Below are 13,990 nucleotides of genomic sequence, written 5' to 3'. Positions count from 1 at the left end.
TTATTTAAAAAAAAAAAAAAAAAAACAGGAAACATGCTAGGCCATCTATCTCTTTCTCCAGAATAATAATAAAACTTGTAGTCCCTGACCCCAGTAGACATGAGCCTCACCCTGGCTTGAAACAAGTCACTACAAATTTTTTAAAAAGAGGTTTCATTGTTTAGCTGCATTTATTGGGCGCTTACTATGCATAAGCATTAAAAATAAGTATTGGAGAGCTATGAAAGAAGACAAAGGTGCGGTCTCCCCTTCTTGTAGGGTGGGGTGAAAACAGAACAGAGGCATAGTTTGGGAGAAGAGACCAATCCTCCACTTGTAAAAGTCAAAGCCGGTTGTGAGTGGATGGGGTTCCCAGAGCTCTGGCTGGCCTGTAAGGTTCTCTGTACCTCTACTCAATCAGTACTGCCTTCAGTACTGATTAGACACCAAAGGGACAGGTGGGAAAGGGCCCAGAAAGACTGTGTTTTTTTTTTTTTACTGTCTGCCAAAAGATAATCTCATTTCTAATGCTTTTTTCTCTTGCTGGGGCCCCCTGAAGACACCCACCCAATACTTTCCAACAGTTCAAATTTCACTCATTTTATAAGGCTCAGTTAGAAATCCACAATCACCATGAAATTTCAGCAATGAGTTGAACACAGTGGTTTCTTTCCTCTTGGAACACCTGACAGGTGTGTTGGTTGTACTTCACAAGCTAGCCTAACAGAACAGGAATTCGGTAAAAATAATAATAATAAATCAATAAAAATCAGCTTGCTGAGCATGTGCAAAATCTTGGATCCAACTCCCAGAGAGAAAAAGAAAGAGAGAGAGAGAGAGAGAGAGAGTGAGAGAGAGAGAGAGAGAGAGAAAGGAGGGAGGGAGGGAGGGAAGGAAGGAAGGAAGGAAGGAAGGAAGGAAGGAAGGAAGGAAGGAAGGAAGGAAGGAAGGAAGGAAGGAAGGAAGGAAGGAAGGAAATTGCTCAACAAGTCAATGAATGAAAAAGCTGGTCAGAAAAAAAAAAATTCAGAGAACAAACCATCCAGTGTGACCCTGTCCTAAAAAACACATATTCAATCATTCAACTGATTTTTCAATGGGAGCCTACTATGTGGGGTCCTGTGCTAAGTTCTAAAGACACAAGACAGATATGGGCCCCCACTCTCAGAGACTATAGAGTTGGACATTCAGGTAATTAGAAGTGTGATGAATGATGTGAAGAGTGAAGTAGGGGAAACTCCGATGGGTTAGGATGTGCAACTTACCTTGGTAGGGAGTCAACAAGCCAAGATCTGACAGATGATTAGAGTTTGGTAAGTAAGTTAGGAGGGCAGAGCGTTGCGGGGAACAGAGGTAGCATGTGCGAGAGTCCTGCAACACGAGGAAGTGTTGTGTGTCCAAGGGACCAAGAGAATTCCAGAGCTGAAGCTTAAAGAGTGAGAAAATAACAAAAATTGAAGCCTTAGAAGTAAATGGGAAGCAGATCAAAGAGGGCCTTGTAAACCATCCTATATAGTCAGAAGGGACTAGGTCATGCTGCTGTAATAAATAGCACTGAAGTCTCCAGCTTAACAAAGAAAATGTTATTTCTCACCCATGATGTTTATCAAAAGATAGCTCACATAGTCGCTCAGGAACCCAGATGAAAAAGTCTAGGCCAGCTTGTAAACTGCACCATCTGGAATATGTGGGCTTCCTCATTTCCACAGGAAGAAAAGAGTGAGTTGTGTACCAGCAATTGAATGCCTCAGCTCAGAACTGCCCATTTATACTCCCACACTTAGCCCATTGCCCTGAAATAGTCACTTAGGTCCACCTGGCTGCAAGTCAGCTGAGAAGTATAAGGGAACACACAGAAAACTTGGTGAATATCCACTGTTGCCATATCATATGAAGTATGGATTTGACCCAAGGGTTAATAGTAGCCTTGAAAGGTTTTAAGTGAGGCAGTGATTTCATCAGAACTTATGTTTCTTAAAGACTGCTGCTCTGGCTGCAGTGGGCAGAATATTTTGAAAAGGAGGGAGAAATAAAACAAATAAACAAACAGATCAGTTAGGAGGCAGTTTCATGGCTCAGTTAGCAGAGGACCGTGGCTTAGACTAGTAGAGAAGAAACAAGTGAACAGATTCAAGGACCTCTTAGCAGATAGAACCCTCCATATATGGGGATTGCAGAAGTGGAAGACAGGAGAGAAGAGGTGTCAAGAGCTGCCTCACTTTCTGATTCGTGTGCCTGGGTCAGTGCGGAGTCATTTGTTGGGTCAAGTAACCTTTGCTGAATAGGAACAATAATGATGTTTGGGAGACAGTGGTTAACTCTCCATGGACAGAGATCAGCTGCAATTAGTACGGAGTGGGACACATACAAAGCGTGGAAATTTTTGCATGATCTCCTGCATTCATAGCTCTGGGGTAGGAAGGTACCATTCATTCATTATCACTCATTTCTGAAACCCCCCTTTCCCAAAACTTTTACATTTAATGATTATTCATTTGGATACTCTCCCTACCACTTTACCTCCAAAATTAGTGATTACAAGAACCCTCCAAATTATCATCAAACTAGCCATTGCTTCATTTGTTCTCCTAATTGCTAGGAGGGGAAAAGATAATCAAGTGGTTGCTCTAATCTGGGAACCTGCTTTTCAAAAATTACTTGAAATCTAAATTGAGCTTTTTAAAGCAGTACTTCAATTTTGACTCCAGTAATTTCATTAAGACTAGCACTTGCTGAGAACTCTTTAAATAAGCTCTGAATTACCAGTGCTTTGCAAAGCAATTGGAAGGAAGAAAGGCTTTCTTATGAGGGTGATGTTTTTTTTTTTTTTTTTTTGTATAAAGAATTTTTTCCTGTTAGTGTGTCATTTGATTTATTGACTTGCACCTGCATAAAAGGTGGTAAAGAAAACACTGAGCTTATGCCCATTCTTGTCAGGACTTCTCCAACAGGGCCTGCCTGGGTTATGTGAACCTTGCTCAGCTCAATGAACCTCAAGGATATTGTTTCAAATGAGTGGGTGCAAATCTAAGAGACCTGCAGCCCTTTCCCAACTGAGCTATTAATCACACTGGCAAAGGACGGGCAGATGCAGAGTCTCGTGGGGCTCTTTGTCAATATTGTGATAGAAAAGCCAATGGTGGTACTCACCTGGGGGCAGAGCAATTAGGTCAAAGCAGAAAAAAAAAATGACTAATTATAGCTGTGAATGTCTGTAAAGAATATTACTCATTTAATTCAAAGAGTGTGTATTGACCTCTTACTGGGTGAAACATGGAGGGACAGGTGGTCTGGGGAAAAGTCATTATCCCTAGTCCAGGCTGCCATCAGAACCTGCCTGAATAATTTCAGTAACTTTGAATTGGTCTCCTTACTTCTGTTCTGGAACTTCTGAATAATAAACATAATGAGCTTTTTGTTTATTTTATTTATAGAGTAAAGTTTGCTCTCTCTTTCCAGTGTCCAGTTCTATAAGTTTCAATAAATGCACTTATTTGCAAAACCACATCACAATCAAGAAACAGAATAGTTCCAACACTTCCCCCCAAGAACCCCCCCTGCTGCCCCTTTATAGTCAATTCCTTGCCTTACTTTCAACACCTGGCAATCTCTAATCCATTTTCTGTTCCTATATTTCTCTTTTTTCATAATGTCATATAAAATGGATCATAAAGAATGTAACTTTTTGAGTCTGCCTTCTATCACTGCATAAAGCGTTTGAGATTCATCCATGTCGTTTCATGTATCAGTAGTTCATGCTTTTATTGCTGAGCAGTATTCTACTGTATAGATGTATCAGTGTTGGTTTATGTCAATAGCTAAAAGTCCTTGGGGTTGGTTCCTATGGTGGACAACTATGACTAAAGCTGCTTGACTCTGCATGCTTAAGGAAAGAGGATGGTAAGTTAGAGGCTAGCTTTGGCCATGCAGCAAGACCCCATCTCAAAAAAAAAAAAAAAAAAAAAAACTGCTATGAACATTTGCATAGAGAGAGCGTAAGTTTTTATTTCTCCTGAGTAATTACTTAAGAGTGACATTGCTGGGTCACATGCGAAGGATGTGTTTAACTATAAGAAAATGCCAAACTGTAACATGAGCTTTTAAAAGCATAAATCAGATCATACCACTCCTCTATCTAAATCTTGCCGAAGGCTTCCTATTACACTTAACACAAAATTGGAACTTCGTGACCTGGCCCCTGCCTCCCTCTGTGGCCTCCTCTGCCGTCTCCTCGGCTGCTTCATTCCATTCTCAGTCTCTTATCTTTTTCTCAAACACGCCAAGCTCCCTCCCTCTTTAGAACTTTCCCACTAGCTTACAATTCTTCCGCCTAGAATGTTCTTACCCACTTTTCACATGGCCACCTCCTTCTCATCATCTGTTGTCTCAGCTTTAATGTCACCTTCCCAGAGGGTGTCTCTTGACCTCCCCATCTACCACAGCCGCTTCCCTCAACCATGTTCTGTTGCACTGGAGCACTTATTACGTGTGCTATTATAGTAGTTTACATGCTGGCTCTGTCATGTGTGTAACTCTTTCAAGACCTCAGCTTTCTTATCTTTAAAGTGGACATAATAAGGCCAATCCCCCTATTTGATGAGTTTTTCACTGTAGAAAAGCTTCTCGAGGTGAGGACTACTTCTTTAAATTTTTCTCTCCAAGTTATTTAGTCCTCTACAAAGTGTCTTTTTAAACGTTCATCAATGGAAAAATTTTTTCTGACCCCTATAGTTGAGTTTCTAAATTAGAATGATACATGTGATTTTTAGAAAACAACAGGTGACAATTATTAGAAAGGAAATTTAGGTAATCATCCTAAAATTTCAGTTAATAAATATGAACCTTGTCTTATGAACCTATTTCAAATTTCCAAAGAAAATAAACCCACAAGGGTTCTCAGTGAGTTACTCGAGTACTCAAAAGATATTTGTGGGAATTTACCAATAGAGCAGAGAAGGCAGAGGGTAATTCAGTGTGCTGGAGCTGGCTGGTACTAGACCAAAAACAAACAAACAAACACATCAACAAAGCCAGTTATTACATTTCCAGAAATTTTGTTAGCCAGCAGGTTGGTAAACTCTGCAGATAGTGGCTCTTTCTGTGTGTGTGTGTGAGGTGATCTACCAGCACACTGCTGACTGAGAGGTATAGAACAAGGGAGAAAGTGAAGGGATGAAAGTGTTTAGAGGAAGTAGTAAAAGACAATCAGCATAAGAAATCAGGATCCCAAATTCATTTACCTTGTGGTTCAAACATTTGTCACATGGCTGAACTTGAGCAACTTCATTCCTCCACAAATACTCACTAAGCAGTCACTCTAGGATGCAAGACAGAATAATATATATGAGATCCTTGTCCTCCGAAGGGTGACAGGTCAGTGGGAGAAAGGCAAGTAAACTGCTACAATATGGAATGAAAAACGTACTGATGGGAAGCACAGCAGCTGCTAAGCTTGGTAAGGGTGAGCTGCCTACCCAGCTGGGATTTGGAGAGGACGAAGACGGCAAGAGAACCCAGAGGTGCAGAAGGCTGAATGCAGCTGGGAGACATGGGTGAAGGAAGAATACTCTGGATGGGGGAAGAGCATCGTAGGTCATTTTTAACCCTTTGGACCACAGTAAAAGAGTAATACCTACTCTGCAGGAAAGCTGTGAGAATAACTTGAGAGCAAAGTTACTGGGAAGTGTTGATAAAAGATGGGAGCTGTAAGGAGCGGCGTCTGAACCAAAGACTGAGGTGGCATCCGACCAGGCATCAGACTAGCTTAGATGGGAACTACCAATTAGATCAGAAAGATTAATTTCTCATCCAACCTTCTGTCTTTTCAGCCAAACTTCACCGCAAGACAGCTGCTAGAGAAGAACAAAGGGCATCAGTCATCCCGCACAAAAAACCTGTCCCTGGTGTCCTCATCGCCCAGAGGCAAAGCAGCCAACACACCCACCCTCCGTAGGGGCCCAGGATCCAGGAGAAAGGCACCAGGACAGTTCTCCATCACAACAGCCCTGAACACTCTCAACCGGATGGTCCATTCTCCTTCAGGGCGCCAGATGGTGGAGATCAGCACTCCAGTACTTATCAGCTCCAGCAACCCCTCTGTGATCACCCAGCACATGGAGAAGGCAGACTTCCCTCCCAGCTCTGCAGGACAGGTAGGAATAAATCCCTGAGAAAGGTGTAACTTGGAGGTAGACAAGCGATCCACACCATGTCACATGTAATATTTGATGCTTAGTACTTGCCAAGCATCCATAATCCGTGAATATTAACTGACATTATATGTATTGCATATTGGAGCTGTATATGTGATCTCATTCCATCCTTGAACAGCCTGTGATTTAAGTAGTATTATTATTATCCCAATTTTAAAGATGAGGAAACTGAGGCACAGAGGGCTTAAACAACTTTTCTAGCCATGCTAAGTGCAATCCAATGACTCCTGTCCCTAGAGAATTCTCCAAGGAGATGATGGCTCCCATTTTCCAGAGATGGTTTTGTCTTATGTCCCTGTCCCATCCTCTAGCAATGCATTAGATATCACGCAGGAAGAATGCAAAATATTTGTAAGTTATTGAGTGTTCTCAGGACTAACCACATAAGTTTGTGGGACCCAATTCCAAATGAAAAGTCAAGTCCCTTGCTTAAAATTTATTAAAAATTTCAAGATGGCAACAGCAGATCATTAAACCAAGTGATAGCCCTGGATATACACATGGGTCTCATACACATGAAGCCAGCCTGGGTGATTTCATATGATGCACCTAATGAAATAATGCATGTAAAGTACTTAGCACTGTGATTCCTGACACATACCAAGCTCCCAGTAAGCACGAGCTCCTAATACTATTTTTATTGTTAACCCTGCTCACTGAGTAGCCCACTGAAGAGAGATAAGCTAAGGTGCATTGTGGCAATCCAGAAGCTGAAGTACTTCTAACAGAATCTGGCTATTTAGGTGGAAGGGCACTTTAAAGGATGAAGGAGCAGAGGTATGAAGCAAAGCAATTAAGAAGAACTGCATGATGGGTGTTCAGCTGAAAACACTCTTTGGAACCACGCAGGTGGCAACTTGAAAGGACAAACCACAACTTGCACCGATAAATTTTTTTAAGAAGCTGTAAATCTTGTTTTTAAACATGAATTTCTACCTTGGGATTAAGTGACTTAATTGGACTCTAATCCCTTTTTAACAAGACAAGGAGGAAGAAGAGAGTCAAGGGCTCCTCAAAGACCTGTGTGCTGGTCTGAAAGGAAAACAATCACTTCCTACTCCACTCTATATCTTATACCACTGTCTGGATTGCTAAGAAGCTGGCCGCTTGTGGGATTCTGCCCACCACCTGTGCTACACACATGTGCACGCACACACCCACATGCTCTCCTCTATGTACACCCTCTTTGCATCAAAAGTCATAAAACTTCCTACACAAGCATTCCAAACACTGTTTTACTAGTACGTACATGCTTTGTGCTCAAAGTTCTTCTTCCACACCTCTCTCTCTTTCTCTCTCTCCTTCTTTCTCTCTCTCTCACACATAAGGGCCTGATGACTCACAATTAAGCCAAAGAGTCACAGAATATTTTGAAACCATTCTTTATATAGAGATATAGATATATAAAGTACAGCCCACACTCGATAGAAATAAACTAGCTCACTCAACTGTGAGTTGGCTGAAAAAGATGAAGGCAAGAGTCATTTTCCCTGTGCCTTTTAAATTCTTTTTATAATTTTTAATTTTTTTTTTATCTTAGTGCTTTATAGTTATACATAATAGTGGGGCTCATTTTGTTATATTCATAGATGCATAGAACATATTTTCTCCATTTCAATTCCATATTTCCCTCCCCTCCCCTCTCCCCCGATCCCCTTCTCCTCTATTGGTCTTCTTTCCATTTATTTTTTAATTGGTACATTACGGTTATATATAATGAATTGGAAGGCATATTCATACATGCACATAGCATAATTTGGTCAGCTTCATCCCCCAGTTTTTCTTTCCCTCCTCTCCTCTCTCCTCCTTGGTCCCCCATTTCTACTTTCCTGATCTCCCTTCTATTTTTACAAGATCACCTTTTTTTTTTTTTTTTTTTTTTTTTTTTTTTTTGTTAATTCCTTTTTTCTATCTAGCTTCTGCATATGTGAGAAAACATTCCACCCTTGACTTACTGAGTCTGGCTTTTTGCACTTAGCAGAATATTCTCCAGTTCCATCCATTTACCCACAAATGGCATAATTTTAGCCTTCTTTATGGCTGAGTAGAACTCCATACAGCATTTTCTTTATCCATTCATCTATTGATGGGCACCTGGGCTGGTTCAATAACTAGGCTATTATGAATTGTGCTGCTATAAACATTGGTATGCATGTATCTCTATAGCATGCTGATTTTAGTTTTTTGAATAAATAATAAGGAGTAGGATAGCTGTCATAGGGTGGTTCCATTTCTACAACTTTGAGGAATCTCCAACCTTTCCAAAGTGATTGTGCTAATTTACAATCTCACCAACAATTTATTATTGTACATTTTTCCCCACATCCTCACCAGCAATTATCATTATTTGTATTCTTGATAATGGCCATTCTCACTGAGGAGAGATATTCCCGGCCACATACCTTATCTACAGAGAAACTGAACCAGATTGGGAGAATCCAAGTAGAATTCAAAACAAGCATTATTCCTTTCTAGTGTTCACAAGTAGTGAGAATTAGAAAATATGGCTTTCACATATCCCATTCCCAAGGAACCTCTGTGCAGTATTGATGGCCTTTTCTCAGTTCAAATGGTTGTGGATTATAAATATTTATATATGTTTATCCAGGTGTTGTCAAAATGCCAAAAACAAGCTAAAGATAAGTGAAACGTTAAACAAATGACAAGTTCCCCTGCTTCCTTTTTCTCTAACATCCTCAGGAGCTGTGGTTGGGTCTAACTTATGACGTTCCCTTCCTTCTCCCATGCCAGCATCCCACACAGTTCCTAGACCCAAATAGGTGCACAATAATTCAAGTAATCCAGACTTCTGACTTAAACATTAGGGAAGACTGGAGAAAGAATTTCCTGTAGAAAGATCACTGATCAGTATAACTATTTCAATCAATAAATATCCATTAAGATGAGTATGGTATGCACACCTATAATCCCAGCTACTCAGGAAGCTGAGGCAGAAGGATCACAAATCTGGGACCAGGTTTAGCAACTTGGCAAGATCCTGTCTCAAAATAAAAAAACATAAAAAGGTCTAGGGAATATAGCTCAGTGGTAGAGCACCCTGGGTTTAATCCCCAGTACCACACAAACAAAATCCATTAAGTGTTTACACTGTGCTAGTAGCCGTAGTGACTACTAGGGATTCTACTACCAAAACAAGAAGACATTAATAATAATCTCAAACTTTATTGAAGTCACCATGAGATGGATGGAGAGATGGACAAATGGATGGATGGATGGATGGATGGATGGATGGATGGATGGATGGATGGATGGATGATAAATAGCTGATTGATATCCTCTGATAGTTAAGTCTTCTTTTGCTGCCAGTATCCTAAGTCCTGCTCTCTATCCTAAAAATGTGGTAAGAATATATTAAACTACTTCTCAGCAAGGAATTTAAGATCCCAAAGAAAAATGATTTAGGCGAATTCCTGTCATTAGTAACGAGTCTGGATTGACCTTAGAACCATCTACATCTAGAACATAAGCTCTTGGCACTACCCTGTGCTGTCAACAAAGAATGACATCAGGAAACATCATTATGCCACTGCAGTTGATCCTAGAAGTCTGCAGCCTCCTCTTCTTGGTTGTCTTCATTTGACCCTTTTTAACTTCATGACTCTCCAGCATTCTCTTCCCAGCATGCTTTTCAGTAAAAGATTTGCCCTGTCTTTGTCACCTGAAGAAGGTCTTCATTCGCCATCACTTTGTTCCTTGAGGAACTACCCAACTCCGTCCAAGCGTTCATTGTGTGTGGTGGCAATGGCACTAAAGAGAAGCTGTTGCTAACAGGGATATAAAAAATAAAAGGCTGTCAGGCACAGTGGCACACTCCTGTAATTCCAGAAGCTCTGGAGGCTGAAGCAGGAGGATCTCAAGTTCAAAGCCAGCCTCAGCAACAGTGAGATGCTAAGCAACTCAGCAAGATCCTGTCTCTAAATAAAATACAAAATAGGGCTGGGAATGTGGCTCAGTGGTTGAGTGCCCTGAGTTCAATCCACAGTACCAAAAATAAATAAATAAATAAATGACTAACTATAGTGGAGTCATGGAGTTCCTACAGTGGGAGGAGGAGCCTGGCAGCAGCCACAAAGACTCAAGAGGTGCAGACTCAGACACTAGTAACCCAAGGATGAAGACCTTTGACACCTCTCTAACACTTGATCATCTCCCTCTAAGGAAAAGAGACAAGAGGGGCATCAGACCTAGAGCTTTGGGCAAGCTATTGCCCCATTTCTAAGTTGAATAAATATTGTGTTTTTATTATGTCGTTTGATGATAACTGATATCTTACAAGTGATATTAGTGTTCTGTTTACAGAAAAGTATGAAAATTTTTAAATACTTGTTTAAATTTTAAAGATTTTTTTCCTTATCTGGAGAACAGTAAGTTAATAAAGGTATAAGTTGGGATGCAATGCAGGTTAGAACACACTGATCCCAAGGTAGGTATGGTGGCGCATGCCTGTAATCCCAGTAGCTAGGGAGGCTGAGGCAGGAGAATCACAAGTTCAAAGCCAGCCTCGGCAACTTAGCCAGGCTCTGAGCCACTTAGAGACATCCTGTCTCACAATAAAAAAGTAAAAATGGTTGGGGATGTGGCTCAGTGGCTAAGTGCTCCTGGGTTTAATCCCCAGTAGAAGGAAGGAAGGAAGGAAGGAAGGAAGGAAGGAAGGAAGGAAGGAAGGAAGGAAGGAAGGAAGGAAGGAAGGAAGGAAGGAAGAAAGGACTAGATAAGACTGATCCCAAATAAATACATGTATAACTGGAATATATGCAGTGCTGTGGAAGCAGAGAGGAGCACAGTTTGTTAAGTTCAGTCTCATGATCCCTGAGAGAGGGATTTGAATATTAGCCCCTTCTTTGAGCATGGAGCAAAATGTCCAGGAAAATTCTTTTAGGAAGTCATAAAGCATACATACGCCCCTCTGACTAGACTCAGGGAGGTTAGAGAGTAAGAAGACATTTTTTTTAAAATCATACAAGTTAAGTGACCTAATGTTCCTCCTGTGGTAGAAACAAGTCTAGGATCTTCCTCAAACTTAAACATGCTGAGTGTGGTGGTGCACCCCTGTAGTTGCAGCTATTCAGGAGGTTAAGGTGGGCGAACCACTTGAGTTTTGGAGTTTCAGACCAACCTGGGTTATACAGTAAGACCCTGTCTGAAAAAAAAGTCTTTAACACCAAAGAATTGTGTTTGCTATATTTCTTGCTCATAAAAAGAAGCCAGAGCAAGAAATTTTATTTTCCCATTGTCTTTATGTCTTCCTACCTGTGGGAAACCACCTGACATGTCTGTGTAGAACATTAGGAAATAACATCAAAGATGAACTGCAACTATGGACTAAAAGCAACTGCACTGGAGAACAATTCAGGGTGAGACCTGAAGAGGCTGCGTAGGTTTCATGGAAAACTGAGGTGGAGGAGTTGAGCAGGTGGATTGGCACCAATTTAGTTGACCTTTGGGAGAGTCCTGGAGATTCGCTGTAGGTCCACACTGAGGAGTGCCTTAGAAGGAGAAAGAAAGTAAACTGCACAACATATGAGTTAGAAAAGAAGTCCTTCCCTTTAGGGGAAGTCACAAGTACAAGACTCCCCCAGCCCTGCCCCAGTTGTTCTAAAATTGACTCAGTTCAAGATGTGGAGCCTCCTTAAGCCTGTCTCCCATGATCACAGAACAATGAGGCATTCTTGTTTTCAGTAACTGTGAGCTTCCAAAGGGATCCTGCTCCTCAGCATACCCTCCTCCTCCCTTCCCCCTTCCTACTCTACTACCAGCCACCCAGCTCCCGCCTTCTGCCTCCCTCTTCCTATATCACAGATCCAGAGTAGTGGAACAGCTACACAACCAGAGGCCATCTTTCCCTCACCTCCCACATCCAGCTCGACAGCAAGCTCACTTTGCCATCTAAATAACTGTTGCTTCTGTCCATTTCATGCCACTGCTTTAGTTTTGTCCTCATCTCTTGCCTAGACAATCACTACAGCTTCCTCACTGGTGTTCCAGAACCATGTTCAACCACGGCACCTCCCCTCACCCAAACCCTCCTACCCTTCTCCATTTTTCCAGTCATGGGCTCCTTAATAACTTCTTGAAAACCCAAATTCTTTCAGCCACTTCTCTTTTCCAAACCACCAATAGTTCCCAATAACCCACACAAGCAGTAATACCTGCTGTTTATTGAGTGGTACCTAAAAGATGGTTTGCAAACATTATGACCATCCTCACAGCTCCTCCTCATAGGCATCGGTAGGTCCATTTTACCAAGTGAGAAAACTTTCAGACAGGAAGGCTAAGTAACTTGCCCATAGGCTCAAAGCTAGAAACAGAGTCAGATTTTGAGGGCAGACCTATGTTCTCTCCCTTAAATGAGTTCTTGATATGGCACTCTAGACCCTCCATAGCATGGCTACAGTCCACCTTCCAGCATCCTCAGCTCCACACACATACACATACATGCACACACATACACACACATGCACACATGCACATGAACACATTCACACACAAAAATGTTGCTTTCACTGAACATTCTAGGCAGAGTTTATACTAGGCCACGTAGTTGCTTTTTACCCTTGTGCCCAACACAATGCCTGCATTACTCTGGGCAATGATCAAATGTTTGTTGAACAAATAAATGAAATTTCCCCCTGGAATTTATTTTTCACACATTCACGAGTTGCAATCAAATCCACACACCAAACTCTGAATGCATACCATTTCTTCAAGGAAGCTCCACTGGCTACCCCTCCCCAGAAGAATTAATGTCTCTCCCCTGTGTTCATGTTTATGCTTGTGTTGTAATCAATATATGGTAGAACATATAGCATCCCCTTCTTTGTACTGTAAGTACCACGTATCTTATCACCATGCTCACTAGATGGAAAAATTCTTAAGGGCAAGGGTGCTGATTTATTCACTTATGTACTGTGAAGTTCCCAAACCCCTCTTGTTTCTGATTACCCCAAAAATAAAAGGTAAGAGAGAGAGGAAATGCTGTATAAGGGATGCAATTCCCTCCCACCCTCTTCCATCCCATATCGGGATGACATTGACCAGTCCGAGCATTTTCCCCAGGCTCCTGGGAAGATGAGCTCTCATGTACCACAGGGAATTCTGGGGATGACAGAACTAATTTTCCTTTTAACCTGGTATTTGGAATAGTCTGAATGAAGTAGTTTCTAGGAACTTGAACTATTCTAAGTCCAGGTCCTCTCTAGGGGTGGTCCTTTGTCCCCATCTTTGGTAGGGATCTCCCATCACAACTTGGTGGTTCAAGGCTGCTATGAAAGATGGTTTTTACTTGGAATTAAGATAATTTTCCCCCTTGGACACCCTCTCAGTAAAAAATTATATTTAAGATCTTTAGGTAATCCTCCTATGGTAATTTACAAAGATAAGTTAATCCTATACTTCTATTCTTATATGAATATCTCCCAATATAAATTCCTATCATTTCAAAATTTTCATCACAAATAATGTTTCAGATCGCTCTAAGACTGAATAATCTCAAAGAATTCGGTCAGAAAAGAGTGGGAGAGACTGCTTTAAATGGACACATCTCCCTTCAAACTTCTGTGCTGCACATCATTATTTCTGCCCCAAAGTGCTGTCCATGGGGCCTCATAGGTATTTAAAATATGTTAAATTTTCAAGAATGTATGCCCTCGATAGAGGCAGACCCTTAAACTGTTCTCATAAATTATCAGCAAATGGCTTAGCAGGTGTTCACTGGCAAACATCTAAGAGCAAGAAAGAACCAGAGAGCCCCCTGGGAAAAAAACTATCACGAGCCATCT

The 13,990-nt window shown here is 41.3% G+C and overlaps 1 protein-coding gene across 2 annotated transcripts in view; it reads left to right on the top strand.

The window, feature by feature from the left end:
• SH3RF2 (SH3 domain containing ring finger 2) overlaps positions 1–13,990 on the top strand; it is a 115,146-nt gene that overhangs the window by 60,657 nt on the left and 40,499 nt on the right. For both annotated transcript variants that reach the window (XM_079145472.1, XM_079145471.1), the window contains exon 5: positions 5,808–6,131. In XM_079145472.1, coding sequence (XP_079001598.1) covers positions 5,808–6,131 — 324 coding nt within the window. The remainder of the gene's footprint in view (positions 1–5,807; positions 6,132–13,990) is intronic.

This window comes from Sciurus vulgaris, assembly GCF_902686455.1.
Source record: "Sciurus vulgaris genome assembly, chromosome: 6".
Taxonomy (NCBI): Eukaryota; Metazoa; Chordata; class Mammalia; order Rodentia; family Sciuridae; genus Sciurus; species Sciurus vulgaris.
The sequence above is the reverse complement of the archived record's forward strand: the minus strand, read 5'-3'. Positions and strand labels throughout refer to the sequence as shown.